This window comes from Dipodomys merriami, unplaced genomic scaffold (genome assembly GCF_024711535.1).
Source record: "Dipodomys merriami isolate MVZ:Mamm:240054 unplaced genomic scaffold, mDipMer1.0.p SCAF_78, whole genome shotgun sequence".
Classification (NCBI taxonomy): Eukaryota; Metazoa; Chordata; class Mammalia; order Rodentia; family Heteromyidae; genus Dipodomys; species Dipodomys merriami.
The window spans coordinates 5807943-5821061 of record NW_027206379.1 but is presented as its reverse complement, the minus strand read 5'-3'; the positions used below and the strand labels follow the sequence as shown (position 1 = coordinate 5821061).

Genomic DNA, 13119 nt, shown 5'->3' with positions numbered 1-13119 from the left:
GCGAGCCTGCGGGGCTGTGGGAGGAGCCAGACTCGGCCTACAGGCCCCGGGCGGAGCTCGGCCCGGGCGCGGGGGGGCGGCCGCCCGCCCTCCCTGTCCGCGGCGTGGAGGCGCTTTAAGAGGCGGCACACCGGGGTCCGCCGACCGGGTCCGGCCCGTAACTGCGGCGGCGGGCGGTCCTCGAGGGTCCGCACACTCGCGGGGACGCGGGCGCCGGGCCGTGGGGGCGTGGCCTCGCCCAAGGGTGGGGCCTCGGCTCGAGGGCGGGGCTTCCGCTCGGAGGCTGGCCCTGCTCTCCGGGGGCGTGGCTTCGCTGTCCACCGCTCCGATTGGCCGGGGAGCGCGGGGCATTGTGGGCTGCGCCTCCCCACCCCCGCCGCCGCCGCCGTCGGCGCCGTCACCCCCGTCACCCCGTCACCCCCGCGCCGCACGCCTCGTCATGTCGGGCTCCCCGGTGAAGCGCCAGAGGATGGAGTCCGCGCTGGACCAGCTCAAGCAGTTCACCACCGTGGTGGCCGACACCGGCGACTTCCACGGTGAGGGCGCCGGGCGGGCCGCGCGGACCCCGGGGTGGGGGCTGCGGGCGGGGCCGGGCGGGCGGCCCCCTCTCCCCTCTTCCCCCGGCCCCTCTTCCCCTGGCCCCTCTGCCCCGGCCCCTCTGCCCCGGCCCCTCTGCCCCGGCCCCTCTTCCCCCGGCCCCTCTCCCCCGGTCCCTCTCTCCCCCGGCCCCTCTCTCCCCCGGCCCCTCTCCCCCGGCCCCTCTCCCCCGGCCCCTCTCCCCCGGCCCCTCTCTCCCGGCCCCTCTGCCCCGGCCCCTCTGCCCCGGCCCCTCTTCCCCTGGCCCCCTCTGCCCCGGCCCCTCTTCCCCTGGCCCCCTCTGCCCCGGCCCCTCTTCCCCTGGCCCCCTCTCCCCCGGCCCCTCTTCCCCCGGCCCCTCTCCCCCGACCCCTCTCCCCCGGCCCCTCTGCCCCGGCCCCTCTCCCCCGGCCCCTCTGCCCCGGCCCCTCTCCCCCGGCCCCTCTGCCCCGGCCCCTCTGCCCCGGCCCCTCTTCCCCTGGCCCCCTCTGCCCCGGCCCCTCTCCCCCGGCCCCCCTGCCCCGGCCCCCCTGCCCCGGCCCCTCTGCCCCTGGCCCCTCTCCCCCGGCCCCTCTGCCCCGGCCCCTCTTCCCCTGGCCCCCTCTGCCCCGGCCCCTCTTCCCCTGGCCCCCTCTCCCCCGGCCCCTCTCCCCCGGCCCCTCTTCCCCCGGCCCCTCTCCCCCGACCCCTCTCTCCCGGCCCCTCTGCCCCGGCCCCTCTGCCCCGGCCCCTCTTCCCCTGGCCCCCTCTCCCCCGGCCGCTCTCCCCCGGCCCCTCTGCCCCGGCCCCTCTTCCCCTGGCCCCCTCTGCCCCGGCCCCTCTCTCCCGGCCCCTCTGCCCCGGCCCCTCTGCCCCGGCCCCTCTGCCCCTGGCCCCCTCTGCCCCGGCCCCTCTCCCCCGGCCCCTCTCCCCCGGCCCCCTCGCCCCCGGTCCCCTATTCCTCTCTCCCCCGGCCCCTCTCCCCCGTCCCCTCTTCCCCTGTCCCCCTCTCCCCAGGTCCCCCTCTCTCCCGGCCCCTCTCCCCCGACCCCTCTCCCCCGGCCCCCTCTCCCCGGCCCGGCCGGCTCTCTGGGCCCACCGCCGGCACCGAGCGGCCGCGGGTCCCCGCCTGGACCACCGCGAGCTCCTCCCGGCCCTGGTGCGGTGAGCCTCGGAGGGGCCCGCGGGCGCGGGCGTGCGGAGGGGCGCGGCCCAGGACCCCACACAGAAGGCCGGGGCGCGGCTGTGGCCCAATTGGTGGAGCAGTTGCCTTGAGGACGAAAGTTTGGGGACAGGGCCTAGGCTCTGAGTTGAGCCCCAAGACTGGCACCAAAACCAAAAAACAAAAAGAAACAACTTTTTCTCACGGTTGTAATCCTAGCTACTCAAGAGATTTCCTGACCAGCCTGGTCAGGAAAATCCGTGACTTAAAAGCTACACCAGTGGAGCTGTAGCTGCTAGCCTTGAGCAAGAAAGTTTGGAACAGCCCCAGACCCCCGGTTCAAACCCCAAAATAGTACAGACTGATAGAAGCTATATACAGTGATTAGGGTTGAACTGTTTTCTGAGTGAAGGTTCTTAACTCTCTAGGAGGACTCTGAAAATAGAATCCAAGCTTCTGTTCTGTTCTTAGAATCCCTGGAACGACCCTGTAGGTCTTGAGTATGTGAGTGTGTGGGTGCTGGAGGTCGAGCCCAGGGTGTCACTGAACTGTGGTCACACCCTCTTGTTTTTGTTTTCTACTGTACTTAAAAATAGTTTGCTAAAAGCAGATTCACTTTTTCAAGAGATGTGGTCATTTTTGTTTTGTTTTTGTCAGTTGTGGGGCCTGAACTCTGGGCCTGGGTGCTGTCTCTCAGCTCTTCAGCTCAAGGCTAGCACTCTACCACTTGAGCCACAGCGCCATTTCCAGCTTTTTCTGCTTATGTGGTGCTGAGGAATTGAACCCAGGGCCTCATGCATGTGAGGCAAGCGCTCTACCACTGAGCCACCTTCCCAGCCCCAGAGATACGGTAATTTTATACAATGAAATACTACCTTTTCTACTCAGTGGATTCTGGCATACTTCAACAAGCACACTTTTTTCTTACCTTCTTTCGAAATAATTACAGACTCAAAGAAGTTACAAAATTAGCCCACAGAACCCAAGAGCCCTTTGCCCCGTTTCCAGTTATATCCAAATCAGGAAGTGAGCTCTAGCGTGAGCCGAGCTACCTTCAGACCTGGCTCAGTGCCCATTTTCAACCTGCCCCAGAGGTCTCATTTGTAGATTTGTGTTAGCGCCAGGACACTGGTGTTTTGTTAACAGAGATCTCGAACTCTTGAGGGACAACCTTTAATTTCTTCTCCATTGCTGTAATTTTGTTTTCAAAGAACACTGAAAATAAGAATCTGTCAAATAGGCATGCGGAACCTGCCCATTTCCTGGTCTGACTGGCTGCTGGACAGTGATGGCTGCGTCCGCTCTTCAGGGCACATTCTGTCGCTGGAGCCTAGATGAGGGCCTCTCCCTGCTGCTTAGCTTCTACGGGAAGTCACGGGTCCTTGACATCCACTCAGGAAAACAGTGTCAGAGTGTCTCACCAAAAAGAACCTCACAAGATGGAAATCCTTGCTCACAACGTGTGTAGGGATTACCATTCCAAAATGACAGGTGTAGATAGACCCTTCCATGTTTTTTATTTTTTTGAGTCTGGTCATGGGGCCTGAACTCTGGACCTGGGCGCTGTCCCTCAGCTCTTCAGCTCAAGGCTAGCGCTCTACCACTTGAGCCACAGTGCCACTTCCCGCTTTTTTCTTTTTGCTTATGTGGTGCTGAGGAATCGAACCCAGGGCCTCATGCATGCAAGGCAAGCGCTCTACCACTGAGCCACCTTCCCAGCCCCCCTTCCATATTTTAAAGAGAAAGCAGATTTAGGTAGCTCTTTTGTGCCCTATTCTTTTTTTGGGGGGGTGGGGTGTCCGACAGGGGGCTTGAACTCTGAGCCTAGGCACTGTCCCTGAGCTCTTCAGCTTAAGGTAAGCGCTGCACCGCTTGAGCCACAGCGCCACTTCCCCCATTCTTGTAATTTAACATTAAAAAAGAAGAGTGGTGGCGTAGGATCTCTTCTGCTTTCTTCAGGTCACTTCCTGTTTTTCACTTTTGAAGCTAGCTCTTTTGATACTGGTTAAAATGAATATAATTTTGAGGCTGGGAACGTGGCTTAGTGGTAGAGCGCTTGCCTAGCATGCATGACCCTGGGTTTGATTCCACAGTAACACATAAACAGAAAAAGCCAGAAGTAGGGCTGTGGTTCAAGTGGTAGAGTGCTAGTCTTGGGCAAAACAAGCTCAGGGACAGCGCCCAGGCCCTGAATTCAAGCCCCCCAGGACTGGCAAAAATAATAATAATAATAATTTCCCTCTCTTCTCTTCTGTCTACTTCTGCCTCAATTCCAGGTCAAGCCCTAATGCCTTTTCTGAATTCCTGAGAAAGAATAAACCCCTGTGGTGTCTTGTTTCTTACTCTGCACCAGTGTGCCCCCTGGTGGGCAGTAGGGAGTTCTCCGGGCTTCACAGTTGGATTCCAAGTGGCATTGAAAGTCGGTTCTGGGTTTCTCTTTGTTTGTTGTTATTTTTCAGTACTGAGTTTGAACCCAAGAGCTTGGGCTTGCTTAGCTGGCATTCTACAACTTTTTTTTTTTTTTTTTTTAGGGCTTGAACTCTGGGCCTGGGCGCTGTCCCTCAGCTCTTCAGCTCAAGGCGAGCTCTCTACCACTTGAGCCACAGTGCCACTTCTGGTTTTCTGGTGGTTAATTAGAGATAAGAGTCTCATAGAGTTTCCTGCCTGGGCTGACTTTGATCCTCGATCCTCTGATCTCAGCCTCCTGAGTAACTGGGATGACAGGCGTGAGCCACTGGTGTCTGGCCATTCTGCAACTTTTGCCATGCCTTCAGCACTGCTTTCAGATGGTTGTTTTGTAGCCTTTACTGCCCAGGCTGGCTTGGAGCTGTAACCTCCGGATCTTAGCCTCCTGAGTGGCTAGGATTACCAGTGCTCAGCTGAAAGTCATCTCTTTTAGAAGCTGGTTTATCCCCTAGGATATAGTCTGTTTTGTTTTGAAACAAGCTCTTGCTATAAAGTCCAGGCTGGCCTTGAACTCTTTGTTTTTCTGCCTTAGGTATTACAGGTGTGTACCAATAACTCTGGCTTGGATACCTAGTCTCCTGTGTGTGTGGGTGTGTGTGTATGTGTGTACATGTATGTGTGCTGGTCCTGGGGCTTGTGTATGCCTGGGTGCTGCCCTTGAGCTTTTGTGCTCAAGGCTCACAATCTACCACTTGAGCCACAGCTCCACTTCTGGCCTTTGGATGGTTAATTAAAGTCAGGATCTGGTGGACTTTCCTGCCCATGCTGGCTTCCAACTTCAGCATCCTGAGTAGGATTACAAATATGAGCCAGCAGCACCTACCTGGCTGAATGCCTAGTCTTGATTGCTGTTATAGTACTGTGCAGACAACTACCTGTTGACTAGCCTGTGAAGGGAGGTGTAGTTTCAAGTCAAAGAAAATGCTCTACTTACTGCTGGAACTTAGGGGAGGGAAGATTTATTTATTTACTTACTTATTTGGTTGTTGGGCCTGGGCGCTGTCCCTTAGCTCTTCAGCTCAAGGCCAGCGCCCTATCACTTGAGCCACAATGCTACTTCCAGCTTTCTGAGTAGTTAATTGGAGGTAAGAGTCTCAGGCATTTTCTGCCTGGGCTGGCTTTGAACCGCGATCATCAGATCTCAGCCTCCCAAGTAGCTAGGATTACAGGCGTGAGCCACCAAAGCCAGGCCGGAAGACTTTTTTTGACTCTTGGTTTTAGTCCATCATGGCAGGCAGGCTGTGGTGGATCGATCAGAGCAGCAGACAGCATGAGGATGAAGGGACTCTGGCTTCCTCCACTCCCTTTTAGTCCATGTGGACCCTGGGCTATTGGATAGCACTACCTGCTCAGGGTGGGTCTTCCCCCATAGTTAAACCTCTAGAACCTCTTCACATACACTCCTAGAAATACTCTCCATCTAGTCAATTGACTATGAAGGCTAATCATGCAGATGCTTCTGCCTGTAATTACAGCTACTTAGGCTGGGTCAAGGTTCAGAGTAGGCCTGGGCAGACAAATCCAAGAGGCTCTCATCTCCAATTAACCAAAAGTCAGAAGTGGAAGTAGAGGCTGGGAAGGTGGCTCAGTGGTAGAGTGCTTGCCTCACATGCATGAGGCCCTGGGTTCGATTCCTCAGCACCACATAAGCAGCAAAAGTCAGAAGTGGCGCTGTGGCTCAAGTGGTAGAGCGCTAGCCTCGTTAAGAGCAAGAATGCGAGGCCCTGCGTTCAAGCCTCAGTAGGGCAGATACGCACAAATCATCAGGATGAGGCTGTATAGGTCAGTGGTACAAACCTTGCCTAGCATAGCAAGGATCTAGGTTTTTGGACCAAGCACCGCACCATACCTCCCACCAAAAAAACAATCCTCACACTTGGTTTTTTTTTCAGTTGCTGGGAGGATTTTATATTCCCACAGGTTTACATTATATTCTAATCACTCTCAGCCACTCTCAGGATCCCCATATCACAGCTGCTTTTAAATTTTTTTCTCTAGCCATCGATGAGTACAAGCCACAGGATGCCACCACCAACCCGTCCCTGATTCTGGCTGCAGCGCAGATGCCTGCCTACCAAGAACTGGTGGAGGAAGCCATTGCCTACGGCAAGAAGCTGGGTGGGTAAGTGCTCAGGGCCCCCCCCCCAGTCTAGTTGGCTTGTTTCTCTGCCCTGCCCAATACCCTCTTTCCCTGTTTATTAAAGTGTAAATCAGCTGGGCTCAGGTGGCTCACGCCTGTCATCCTAGCTACTCAGGAGGCTGAGATCTGAGGACCATGTTTCAAAGCCAGCCTGGGCAGGAAAGTCCGTGAGACTTTTTTTCCCCCCCAGTCGTGGGGCCTAACTCTGGGCCTACGTACTGTCCCTCAGCTCAAGGCTAGTGCTCTCACTTTAGCCACAGCGCCACTTCTGGCTTTTTCTGCTTTTGTGCTGCTGAGGAATCGAACCCAGGGCCTTAGGCATGCAAGGCAAGTACTTCACCACTGAGCCACCTTCCCAGCCCCGTCTGTGAGACTCTTATCTCCAGTTAACCATCAGAAAACTGGAAGTGGAGCTGTGGCTCTAAGTGGTAGAGCTTTGAGTAAAAGAGCTCAGGGACAGTGCCTAGGCCCCGAGTTCAATCCCCACGACCAGTAAATCAAAAGAAGTGCAAATCAGGTGGAATAAACCGTCCCGTTGTGGAGGCACAGCTCAGAGCCTTGCTGAGAACCTGCCGCCTGCACCGCAGAGTGCCTGCAGCACCCCAGCCCAGCGCCCCGAGCTGCGCAGATCCTGCTGCTTGAGACGCCGCTGCTCTGTCTTCTCGTGGGCATTTGTTAGATTGTTTTCATTTTTATTTTTGGTTGGTCATTGGGCTTGAACTTGGGTCCTGGGTGCTGTCCTTGCTCTTTTGCTAAAGGCTAGCACTCTACCACTTTGAGCCACAGCTCTACTTCTGGTTTTCTGGTGGTTATTTGGAGATAAGAGTCTTCATGGACTTTCCTGCCTGGGCTGACTTTGAACCGTGATCCTCAGATCTCAGCCTCCTGAGTAGCTAGGATTACAGTCATAAACCACCAGTACCAGCCAATTAGTTTATTCTTGTTTTTTTTTTTTTTTGGGGGGGGGGGTCCAGTCTTAGGGCCTGAACTCTGGGCCTGGGCACTGTCCCTCAGCTCTTCAGCTCAAGGCTAGCGCTCTGCTTTATTCTTTTTGCTTATGTGGTGCTGAGGAATTGAACCCAGGGCCTCATGCATGCAAGGCAAGCCCTCTACCACTCAGCCACCTTCCCAGCCCAATTAGTTTATTCTTTTGGCAATACTTAGGTTTGAACATAGGTCCTTGAACTATCCAGGTAGGTGCTTTATCACCTGATGCATGTCCCTAACCCTTTTTCTCTTGTTTGTTTTTGTGGTCAGTCATGTGTCTTGAACTCTGGGCCTGGGACTGTCCCTCAGCTCTTCAGCTCAAGGCAAGCTCTGTACCGCTTGAGCCACAGCACCACTTCTGGTTTCCTGGTGGTTAATTGGAGATAAGAGCCTCAGGGCCTTTCCTACCTAGGCTGGCTTTGAACTGTGATCCTCAGGTGCTCAACCTCTTGAGTGGCTAGGATGACAGGTGTGAGCCACCAGCACCCAAGTTTCCCCCCCCCCTTTTGTGGGGCTTAAACTCAGCCTGGAGGCTGTCCCTGAGCCTCTTTGTAGCGCTCTACCACTTGAGCCAGGGCCTCATACTTTTGCAGAGAAGGCACTTTACCACTTGAGCCATGCCTTCAGCCAGTTTTCATTTTCTAGACTCCATTTTTATTTTCTTCAGGTGATTATGCCTGAGAGCTGTGCTGGGCAGGCATGTGGTCTGGGCAGGAGTGGGTCAAGTAGCATTTTTCCTTGGCACGCAGCTGCTCTGCATAGTGCCTGTAGCCCCTGCCTTCCTGACCACAGCCAAATTTCCTCTCCTCCTCTCATGGTTGTCCTGGAGTTGTGTGGCTGTGGCACCTGGGCTCCCACAGGTCATCAGGTTCTGCTCCGGCAGCTGGCCCCTAGGTTGGAAGGGATGCGGATGCAGGCGCACCCATGTGCATGAGATGATGGCACCTCACCTTGGGGCTCATGTGGGATTAGTAGCTGCACCTTACCTGTTATCTGCCCAGGCAACTTGGGAGAGACTGAAAAGAGCTTCCAAGTCAGGTTTTATTGAGGTCCAATTTATATGATGTTCAGTCGATCACACTGCAGTTTAAAGTTGGCAAAATGTGAGAATACACTGCTACAGGGTATCTATCCCAACTGTGTGTCCATTCCTGTTCCCATATCCCCATCTCTAACCGTTCATATATGGATGTATGAGCGTGTATGTGTATTTGTGTGTGTGTATGCTGGTCCTGCAGCTTCAACTCAGGGACAGGGCATGGGTACTGACCTTGCTGAGCTTTTTTGTTCAAGGCTAGTGCTCTGCTACTTGAGCCACAGCTCTACTTGCAGCTTTTTTTTTTTTTTTTTTTGCCAATCTTGGGGCTTGAACTCAGGGCCTGGACACTGTCCCTGAGCTTCAAGCACACCTGTAAATCCTACTCAGGAGGCTGAGATCTGAGAATAGCAGTTTGAAGCCAGCCTGGGCAGGAAGGTCTGTGAAAACTTTTCTCTCCAAACGGCAGTCAAGCTGTGGCTGAAAGTGGTAGAGTACTAGCCTTGAGCAAAAAAAGTTCAGGGACAGCGCCCAAGCCTAGAGTTCAAGCCCCATGACCAGCAAAAAAACAAAAGGGAGTGGGGGGTTGGGGACTAGCACTCTACCACTTGATCCACAATGCCACTTCCGTCTTCTGTGTATGTGGTACTGAGGAATAGAACCCAGGGCTTGATGCACGCCAGACAAGCATTCTACCACCAAGCCACATTCCCAGCCCCTTCTGAGCTTGGGCGCTGTCCCTGCGCTCTTCAGCTCTTCAGCTCACTTGAGCCACAGCGCCACTTCCGGTTTTCTAGTGGTTTATTGGAGATGAGTCTCAAGCACTTTCCTGCCCAGGCTGGCTTTGAACCATGATCCTCAGATCTCAGCCTCCTGAGTAACTAGGATTAGATTACAGGCGTGAGCCACCGGTGCCCTACTTCTACTTTCTTAAACATATATAATTTCTCTGGGAAAGGTCATTAGTTTAGCAAGTGCCAAAATAGAGGGTTTGGGCTTGGGAGATGAGAGAGCTGTGAAGATAGATAATGGTAGTTGTGATGTTTCACAGCAGTTTGAACCGCTCAGTGCTGTTCACCTAAAGTGGTCAAGACAGTCAATTTTGTGGTGTAGATGTTTCGGTATTTTGAGACAGTCTGTATAGTCCAGGCTTGCCTGGAAGTCCTGTTCTATCTGCCTTGACCTCTACTGCTGGGATTATAGGTGCTACCATCTTGCTGAGCTAAAACATTGTAGAGAAAAAGAGGAAAGACACTTTGCAAAAAAATCCAGAATTTGTTTTGTAGGTTCTGTGAAACTTCCAAGTTCTTGTTTTTTTTCCCTACTCTGAATTTCAGGCCACAAGAAGACCAGATTAAAAATGCTATGGATAAACTTTTCGTGTTGTTTGGAGCAGAAATACTGAAGAAGATTCCAGGCCGTGTATCCACAGAAGTAGATGCCAGGTAGGTGTGAGAGGGTAGGAAGGTTGCCGCTCCCACTTCAGCATCTATGCTTTAAAAAGATAACTTTTTTTCCTTTTTGTTTTGGAGCCAGCCCTGTGGTTTGAATTAAGGGCCTGAGCATTGTGCCTGTTTTTTGTTTTTTTTTTTTGCTCAAGGCTAGTGCACTCTACCACTTGAACCACAGGCTCCACTTCTGGCTTTTTTTGTAGTTAGTTGGTAATAAGTATGTCATAGACTTTTCTGCCTGGGCTTGGCTTCCAGCCATGGTCCTCAGATCTCAACCCCCTGAGTTGCCAGAATTACAGGCTTGAACTCTGGGCCTGAGTTCTGTCCCTCAGCTCTTCAGCTCAAGGTGAGTACTGGCACTTCTGGTTTTGAGTGGTTCATTGGAGATAAGTCTGATAGACTTTCATGCCCAAGTTGGCTTTGACTGTGATCCTTGGATCTCAGCCTCCTGAGTAGCTTGGATTTCAGGGAAGCACCGGCGCCTGGTGGTAATTTGTCTTTTGAGATGCCTGCTGCTATCCAAATGTCCTGGAGCTTCCTGCCTGCCTATTAATATTAACTGATCATTAGTCTGTCTTCATGAACATAATACCGAGCAATTTTGGCCTTGAGGTCAGACTCAATCCTGAGCAGATCAATCCTGAGCAGGCTGTGCTCAGAGCAGGGCAGGCACGCTGCAGCCAGTAACGCTCTTCCTTGGGTCACCCTGACACATCCTCCCTCAGGCTGTCCTTCGATAAGGATGCAATGGTGGCCCGAGCCAGACGCCTCATCGAGCTCTATAAGGATGCTGGAATCAACAAGGACAGGATTCTCATCAAGCTGTCCTCAACCTGGGAGGGAATTCAGGCTGGAAAGTAAGTGTCCACTGCCAGGAAGGGGCGGTCTTATTCTACCTCTGCTCAGGTGGATCCAGTGTCCCTTTAGACCAGCCAGGAGGAAGGCAGGCACCCTTATCAACCGTAGACTTTGCCACTCAGCTCTCTCCTGCTCCATGAAGCTAAGCTTCCATAATTTTCATTTATTATTTGTTTTGAGCTGGTACAGGGCCTCAAACTCAGGGTCTCATCATGCTCAGGCTTGACGTTTTTACTCTCCCATTTGAGCCATACCTCCACTTCTAGCTATTTCTGATTACTTGGAGAAAAGGTTCTCTTGAATATGTCAGGTCTGGCCTTGAACTTGGATCCTCAGATCTCAGCTTCCCAAGTGACAGGGATTACGGATGCAAGCCACTGGTGCCCAACTTTTGCATAGTAAGATCATAGAAAATTATTACATGAATTACATGCTCAGAGCAGAAGAGACTGAAAATTCAAAAACAAAGTAAAACTTTGCTGATAGCCAACACTCCGCCCCGGGCACTGGAGTGACCGGGCACACGGGAAGCCTGAGGTCTCCTCTTGCATCTGCCCAGCCTGCTTGTCCCTCTCCTGTGTCCTGGGTGCTGTTCCCCCATGCTGTGAGGGACAGCCTTGATTAAGACACTAGAGTGGCCACACAGCCCCGGGGAGAGAACTTGTGGCCACAGCAACCTCTGCTTGGCAGTATTCACACCAGAGACATGGTGCAACAGGCTCTGATGTCCTTGGGGTCCACCCTGTCTCCATGGTGATGGGCGTGGGCAATGATCCAGTATGCAGGGAGAAGCTGGGGCCATGGGTCTGCTGCAGAGTAGTCCCAGGCAGGGCTAGGGCTTGGCTGTGGTCAGGGATGATGACTCTGGCTTTTTCTGTGTATGTGTACTGAGGGCCCAGGCTAAGTTCAAGCCCCACAACCGACCACAAAAAGGAGTCTTCACAATTTTCCTGCCCAGGCTAGCTTTGAGCCAGGATCCTCATATCTGAGCCTCCTGAGTACCAGCTTGGAGGCTTTTTTTTTGGCCAGTACTAGGGCTTGATCTCAGGTCTGCATGCATCCCTGAGCTTTTGCTCTAGGCTAGTGCTCTGCCACTTGAGTTAAAGCACATCTGGCTTTTTCCATGTATGTGGTACTGAGGGATTGAACTCACCACTGAGCCACCTTCCCAGCCCTGGAGGCTTACTCTTAACAGGTGATGACGGTTCTGCCCATTCCCACCCCACCCCACAGGGAGCTGGAGGAACGGCACGGCGTCCACTGCAACATGACGCTGCTCTTCTCCTTCGCCCAGGCCGTGGCCTGTGCCGAGGCAGGCGTGACGCTCATCTCCCCCTTTGTGGGGAGAATCCTTGACTGGCACGTGGCAAACACAGACAAGAAAGCCTTTGAGCCCTTGGAGGACCCTGGTGAGCCGCCCCTTTGAAGTCAGAGGGAGGGAGGGTGAGGGAGCCACCACACGGGTGGTGCTGGAGGTGCAGGTCAGGGTGGGTCAGGAGGGCCTCCTGGAACATGATGGGGTTTCCTCCAGGGGTCAAGAGTGTGACCAAAATCTACAACTACTACAAGAAGTTTGGCTACAAGACCATCGTCATGGGCGCCTCCTTCCGCAACACGGGCGAGATCAAAGCACTGGCGGGCTGCGACTTCCTCACCATCTCCCCCAAGCTCCTAGGGGAGCTGCTCAAGGACACCGCCAAGCTAACACCCATGCTTTCAGCCAAAGCCGGTAAGCCCCAGGGCCCAGCTGTGGTTGCTGCTGGGCAGACCCGTCCGGCCTCCCCTCGCAATGGGGTGGGTCCCGCCACAGGGCAGACCTAATGGCTGTCACACACGTCACCAGCGTGGGGACTGAGGAGGCAGGGCGGGCACAGAGCTGCAATGTCCCCTAGCCCAGGCCAGTGACTTGGAGAAGATACACCTGGATGAGAAGGCCTTCCGCTGGCTGCACAACGAGGACCAGATGGCTGTGGAGAAGCTGTCTGATGGGATCCGGAAGTTTGCTGCGGATGCGGTGAAGCTGGAGCGGATGCTGACTGTGAGTGCGGTGGGGGCATGAGGCCCTTCAGGTCAGCCTTGCACTGGGCTTGCTGGCCGGGCCTGAGATTTTTCTGTAGGGATCCTGGGTCCAAAGCATCTGCCCACCATCAGGAGGCCTGAGATCATCCTAGGGGAATTGTCCTGCCCCATAGCCCTGGGGGAGGGGTGCTGGGGAAATGGCCCTCCAACCAATGCCAGACTTCCTTCTAGGAACGGATGTTCAGCGCAGAGAATGGGAAGTAGTGCAGCACTGAGGCGGGACCCCAGACCTGCATGGCCGTCACATTCAGGTCTGACTCCACAGGGCTTGTTACAAATTGTTATTTTCAGCTATTGGAGCAGGGATGGTGTTTCTGATTTTGTGTAAAATTTTACCTAATGCATTAAAGCAGTCACTTTTCCTGTGCTGTTTCACTTCACTGGG

The 13119-nt window shown here is 54.3% G+C and overlaps 1 protein-coding gene across 1 annotated transcript; it reads left to right on the top strand.

Annotated features, from left to right (window-relative positions):
• The first annotated feature begins 381 nt into the window (after window positions 1-381).
• Taldo1 (transaldolase 1) lies at window positions 382-13095 on the top strand. Its single transcript, XM_070009597.1, has 8 exons — window positions 382-536; window positions 6182-6305; window positions 9684-9791; window positions 10523-10654; window positions 11889-12064; window positions 12187-12384; window positions 12548-12693; window positions 12906-13095. The coding sequence occupies exons 1-8, from the start codon at window positions 440-442 to the stop codon at window positions 12936-12938; spliced, it is 1014 nt and encodes a 337-aa protein (XP_069865698.1). The 5' UTR covers window positions 382-439; the 3' UTR covers window positions 12939-13095.
• Window positions 13096-13119: the final 24 nt, after the last annotated feature.